Raw genomic sequence first — 6,946 nt, forward strand, 5'->3', positions numbered from 1 at the left:
GTGGTGCACTCTGTGTAGGTGAACAACAAAGACCTGCGACAGGCCACCCACCAGGAAGCTGTCATGGCCCTGGTCTCCCCGACCTACGAGCTCCACCTCAAAGTTAGGCACGACCCCCCGCCCCCTGGACTACAGGTAGGTTCACTGCTGTACCGTGCTGCTACTACTGCTGCTGTCGTCTGTCGTTGCCACAAACTGGGCTGGGTAGTGTGTTCTGTATGCAGCAGGGTTCGTACGAGTCTTGGAAAACTGGAAAACTCTTGGAATTTTGTTTTTTATTTTCCAAGACATGGAAAACTCTTGGAATTTAGGGAAGTCGGCAAAATTCTTGGAAGTCTTGGGAAAACAAATTTTTAACTAGATCTAGATCTATTGTAAAAATATTTTCTCGAAGTTTAGAAGACCTTGACTTTACGCTGTCTGTAGTGTACCAAATGTATTTTTGCATGCTGAATGAAAAAGTTTCTTCCAAATTGACCCGTTATTTGTCTTGGAAAAAAAAATCTGGTCTTTAGAATTCTTGGAGAAATCTTGGGAAAAAAAATCTTCTCAGTATGAACCCTGATGCAGAGCAGTGGCGGTGGTGGTGTAGTAGATAGAGTAGATGTGGGTGCTGAGAATGAATCTTTGATTTGAGTTTTGCTTTTGTTTTTGGGTTGGTTTTGAGCACCGCGTGATAGAAGTGCACTGTAATCCCATTATGTTTGTTGTGAAGTGTGGAAGTGAAAGCGTTCCTTTGGAGGTTATTGCCAAGTGAACATTTATCCAGATCTTGTTTTGAAGTGTGGAAATGAAAGTGTTTTTGACAGAGTTATTGGCAAGTAAAGATTTACCGTAATCTTGTTCAGAAGGTTCTGTTATAATGGCAGTGGTGGATGATAAAGCTGTAGGGATCTAGAGGCTTGCAGCACTTTTCCTTTGTGCTAACTTTTCAGAGGACAGAAAGCTCTGCCAGCAGCAGGAGTGATTGCCATGATGGACAATTTTATACCTCAGAAACTGCTGGCTGGCCTTTCTTTTTTGATCAGAGCGATTGCCGCGAAGAATATTTTGGAGTTATGAATGAAGCGTTTATCAAAAAGACGTCATGCGATTATGGTTACACTTATTTACTTTTCCATTTTTCCCAATCATTGTTGATGTTATATAGATTAAGGTTAAAAAGGAAACTTTTCTTTCAATAAATGTTGTCATGCGATTATAGTTACTGTTATGTATTTCTGTCACACTTTCAGAATTCAGAACAAATTTATGTTGGAGATTTTATGTTGGTGAGCAACATGTCAAGATCCTCTCTCTCTCCTCCCCCCCTCCTCCCCATCCCACCTGGATATAATCTTGTACCAATCAAAACTTTCTTGGAATTATCACTTTTTCTCTAGCTTTTCTTCACACTTCACAGACAACTATTGGATATTTTGTAACCGTTCTTGTGACCATCCGTTCGTTCTTGTGACCGTCGTCAATAGTTTGTAAGCATGTTGAAAACATTTGGTACCTGTTGGAATCTTTATTGAGCTTTACTTGTTTTTTACTTTGTCAAGTCAACAATTTGTGGAGAGGTCTGTTTTAGTACGAAAATAAAGGGAAAAGAAAACAAGAAAAGATGAAGAATACCGTTATACGGTTTATGGACTATTATGTCTGAGCAGATTATAGACGTGGTTGAGGTGCTTTCTTTGAGGTGCTTTCTTTTCTTTTAAGTTCTCCGTTTATGTTGGCAAATCATTTTCTATTCTGTAAAGAAAAATGTCACCTCTGCCTGGGTTCATGAAAGGTAGTTAGTGGAAAAATCTGAACAAAATCTCTACAAATCAAGCAGACTGAGAGAATTTGTTGATTCTTATAACTGTTTTTTTTTTCCCCTGAAAGATCAAACTGTTGTCTTCCTTATTCATTCCCGTCCCCATTTTTCTCAAAAACGTCGTTGTGTCCCCTTTGCCGTTTGTATTTTTTTTTTCTGTGCTGGTGAAGGGCTTTTAAACCATTTTGGCCAACTACGGAAGTTCAATTGAAACCTTTTTTTTAAATTGAGTACAATCATTTATGCATTTTCTTAAGCTGAATTGAGGAACATTAAAAAAAATTGAATACAATGCTTAACCCCCTTCTGAAGTTGAATAGTTGAGGAACTTTTTTTTTTTCATTGAGTGAAACCTTTGGCCATTTAGTGATATAGCTGAAGTAAAACCTTTGGCCATCTACTGATATTACTGAATTGTTGAACTTTTTACATTGAGTAAAATCTTTGGCCATCTACTGATATAGCTGAAGTAAAATCTTTGGCCATTTAGTGATATAGATGAAGTAAAACCTTTGGCCATTTAGTGATATAGATGAAGTAAAACCTTTGGCCATTTAGTGATATAGATGAAGTAAAACCTTTGGCCATTTAGTGATATAGATGAAGTAAAACCGTTGGCCATTTAGTGATATAGATGAAGTAAAACCGTTGGCCATTTAGTGATATAGATGAAGTAAAACCTTTGGCCATTTAGTGATATAGATGAAGTAAAACCTTTGGCCATCTACTGATATAGCTGAAGGAAAATCTTTGGCCATTTAATGATATAGCTGAAGGAAAATCTTTGGCCATTTAGTGATATAGGTGACTTGTGTCTGTGTGTGTAGTGAGTATGACGTGTTGTGTCTGTATGTGTTGTGTCTGTATGTGTTGTGTACATGTATGTGATGCTACTGTCCACCCAGTTTGTCACTTTGTAAGTGCACAGAGATACTGGGTGCACCAACTGCCATAAAGTGCACCACAGTACTGGGTGCACCAGCTGCCATAAAGTGCATCATAATACTGGTGGGTACATTGCCCTCTGTAAAGTGCATGGAAAAACTTGGTACTGGAAGATGCAGGGATACTGGGATAGATAGTATTGTCCCTTTCTTTTATGTGAAACATCCCCCCCCCCCCTTATTTCACCGAGGTATGGGGCAAATGTTGTCTTATAAAAAAATGTCTTTCTTTGATTCAGAACTTTTTTGTTTTTAAAGGGATTCCACACCATATTTATATTTTGTGTCGTTCGAGTTATGTATGATGAGTGAAAGATACAAGGTTGATTGAAGAGTGTTTGAAAGGACTTAAGATAAGTGATCGAAAGAGAAATCAACAGTAAGTGAAAGAAAGAGGGAAGTAGAGATAAAAACTGAGCGAAAGAAAGAAAAGTGAGCGAGCGAGTGAGTGAAAGAGAGCAAGTTTTAAAAGGGAGTGAGAGAGAGAGAGAGAGACAGAGACAGAGAAAGAGAGAGCTATGGTGACTATATGCCAGCTGTCTAACAAACCCCTAAGCTGCAGTCCACATAATGACGTAACATTGCATGTCGCACTGGCCACCGTCAGACTACCACTGTAATCATTTTGCACCTGTTGGAAATGTCACAGTTTTCAAAAGCAACATTAGCAACATCACGCGGCGCCTAATTGGAGATTCTGAGCTTTTAATGGCTTTTGATATGACTGTCATAGGAAGTCTTGCTTAGTTGATGATCCTTAATGATAATAATAATTAATAGCATTTATACATTTCCATTTCCTAAAAAATGCTCAATGCTCATTACATCAAAAAAGACGCCACATCTTAAAATCTTAAAAATTAATCGAAATGCCTGTACTTAACAACAAAGTATTATGCATATAAATAATATAATATCTATGTATATGTATAAAAATTTCTATGAGAAAAACAGTCCTTTACCATCAGTTTGTGTCGCCTGACCGCTGGTAGTTTGTGAAGACGCAAATGTTTGTTTTATTGTATTGGGTTTTTTTTTGTAGACTGACCTACTTTTGGGTTTTTAACAAGTTTGTGAGAATAGAAACTTGTGTCTTTGAGGTGTCGTGGAATGTAGTGTATTTTTGTTATTGGGAAATTCGTCTCCTGTTTGTCGATGTCCAGACCAGTCTCCTCTCTTGTTTGTCTGTTCGTATGCCCAACATTTATACTCCTTGATCTTTGTTCGTTTTTGTCCCGTTTTTGGGTGGAGATATACAAGTCAGTTGTCATCAGTTTTCAATTTGCCATTTTTTGTCACAAACCTTCGTGGGTGCCGACAGATCTCTTAGTGGGTTTCATTACTGGACTTAAGCGTGGGTTCTCCTACTCTTTCTAAGTGTTTGTTACTCCCTTGTGACAATCTAAGCTTATATATATATGATCTTATTGTGTTGCAAGTGCCTTGAAACGCTCACTAAAACTAAAACGAGAGACATTTAAGTTAACAACCACAGCAGCAACAGCAGCAACAGCAGCAACAACAACAACAACAACAACAACCCTGTACCATTCTCCACCATATCTGATAACAAGCCAGCAGGACTAACAAAACGATTTCAGCATGCTCTCTCTCACCAAAAATAAAGCAGTATTCAGAAAGTGGCCTGCAATTTAATCATTTGAAGCTGCTGTAAAACTCTTCCCAATACTAAAGTTTCCTGTCAAATCGTCAAGATTTAGCGGCCAGTACCCCATGCTACCCCCCTTTTCTTGTACGTGGGTGTAGTTGCCTTCTGCTTCAGGTGTACTTGTTTCTGTGTACTTGTACTCCATCTTGTATACAGACGTAGTTTCGGAAAAGACAAACAGAAATAGTGTTTTATTTATTGATTTGATTTGATTTGTTTGTTTCATTTCACTTGTTTTTATTTCATTTTATTTCACTTTATTTTACCTTATATTTTATTTTAATTTATTTTAATTCAGTTTATTTTATTCTATCTTATTTAGTTACATAATGAAAATGAAAAATAGTCTGTTTTGTTTTTAGAGATCAGGGAATTGGGGGGGGGGGGGGGGCGCTGCTCAGTTGGTATCATGCTGTACTATGGGACAAATGGCCCTGGTTCGAATCTCAGACTTTGCATTCTTGAACGTGGGCCATTTTTTTTATTTATGGAGTTTTCAAGGCTCTCAACTCATTTATTTAGCTCAGTCTTAAATTCCTAGGTCGTGCGTCACGAATAACGTAATAGTTTTGATAGGGACGTTACGCCTTTACATTTACTTTTTTTTTCTTTTTCTTTTTTCTTTCTTTTCAAACTTGTTACTGTGCAGCTGTCTCTGTATTACGCCCCCAGTGTAGCTGCCTCTCTCTCCCCACAGCCCCTGCCACCTCCCATTTACTCTCAATTCTTTTTTCTTGTTCTTTTTTTTTTGATTTTATTTTCTTCTGCCTGGTACGGATTATTTTCCCCCTGTGGAATTCTTTTCTTCTGATTTCCTGTGTCTGTGAGTTCCCTTGCTGGTTGCAGGTCCCGCTTTTTGGGTGTGCTTGGGTTGTTGTAATTTTTTAAAAATATTCTAAATTGATTTTGTATTTCTTTTCTTAATGATGAAATGTAGAAAAAACAAGTATATGAGAGTTCAAGGGACAACTTAATGAAAGACCAGGGTAGTCTCATGCAGCTAGATTGGTGGGTGTTTGGAGGGTGCTACTGGTAACTCCTTCTCCAAGTTGGCTCTCACTGATGTAAATAGCGCCTATAAATGGCTGCTTGCACTGTATGTTTCCCAAGAAGTTGAGGTTGTTTCAGAATGCTCTCAGGTCTGCTGGGGTAATAGTACAGATTGTGAAGCGCATAGAGCTTGCTGTTGAGCGGGGATTTGCACAATACGAATGCTATCTGTCTATCTATAATTATCAAATAGTGTTGATGAGGGTGTAAAACATCTACCATTGCAGCTATACAGTTGTTGGTAAAGTGTGGAAGTTTTCAGGGATGGAAATTTTCCGTCGATATACAGACATCTGTAATTTTGATTTGCTCGGTCATTTTCCGTAAGTGTCCTTTCCATGGTGAGTCATTCTACTATGTGTACTAATATGCAATTGGATAAGTGTATTTTTCCCAATCTGTATAGCCCACAAATAGTTCAGTAAGTTTTGGACTCATCAGTTTCCGTCCCTGAGTTTTACATGCTTTTCCGCCTTAATGTTCAGCTAATAAGGCCTGTTGGTGGGGTTGGAGGGTGCCACTGGTAGATCCTATTTTTCTTTACTTTTTCTCTGTTATTTCTGTCTGTCAGTCTTACTTTTTCCCAACACTAAATGACCATTATTGTGTCGATGTGCTTCTCTTTACTCAACCCCCCCCCCCCAAAAAAAAATTATTTAGAATCCGCCGGTGGCTGACAAGTGCTATGAAGGGATTCGCTCCTTCTTTTCTATCAAACATCTACTGTCCTTTTCTCTCCCTGTTCTTTTCTTTGTATGTAATTGTTACACTCTAGTAACACTTTTTATCATCGGCTTGTGTACAACTTATCTGTGTTGCAAGTGCCGTAAAAACTCTTACTGAAACTAGAGTCTCTAGCAACACCTCTCTCTAATCTCCAGCACCTATACGACCAGCAGTTTGTGTCGCAAGCACTGTCAACCTCTTACCAAATCTGAAATTATTACGCATCTATCGTCCTGATCTCTTCTCCTTCTGTTTTGTGTTTGCTACTCTCTTGTTTCTTCGGCACTTATATGACCTTATTGTGTTGCAAGCGCCGTAAAACTCTTATTTAAAACCAAGATATTCTTACGCTCAAAATCGACGAGTGGGTGGTTGGCGGGTGCTCTGGTGTGGTTGGCTTCTTCTTTCCTATCAAATAACTATCGTCTTTATCTCCCCTCCTCCTTTTTGTGTTTGTTACTCACTTGTAACACCTCTAATCTTCAGCACTTATATGACCTTATTGTGTTGCAAGTGCCATAAAACTCTTACTAAAACTAAAACTAAAACAAAATGGACGAGGTTTGCTGGCTTTTGTTGATGCTGACGTTCCGTGTTGTGTTGCGTGTCCCCAGGAGCTGAGCATTAGCAAGGAGGCCGGGGAGAAGCTGGGTCTGTCCATCAAGGGAGGAGCGCGGAACCCCTCGGCACCCGAGCGCAGCGACGCTGGGGTCTTCATCTCCAGGGTGAGTCGAGACGCCTTGTGTGTGTGTG

The 6,946-nt window shown here is 39.0% G+C and overlaps 1 protein-coding gene across 1 annotated transcript in view; it reads left to right on the plus strand.

Moving 5' to 3' along the window:
- Nucleotides 1–6,946, plus strand: part of LOC101858593 (protein scribble homolog) — a gene marked incomplete at its 5' end in the record, with an annotated part of 97,722 nt that overhangs the window by 39,575 nt on the left and 51,201 nt on the right. The window contains 2 exon segments of the mRNA XM_035973463.1: nt 19–135; nt 6,808–6,918. Of these exon segments, the coding sequence (XP_035829356.1) occupies nt 19–135; nt 6,808–6,918 (228 nt within the window).

Source organism: Aplysia californica, unplaced genomic scaffold (genome assembly GCF_000002075.1).
Source record: "Aplysia californica isolate F4 #8 unplaced genomic scaffold, AplCal3.0 scaffold01249, whole genome shotgun sequence".
Classification (NCBI taxonomy): Eukaryota; Metazoa; Mollusca; class Gastropoda; order Aplysiida; family Aplysiidae; genus Aplysia; species Aplysia californica.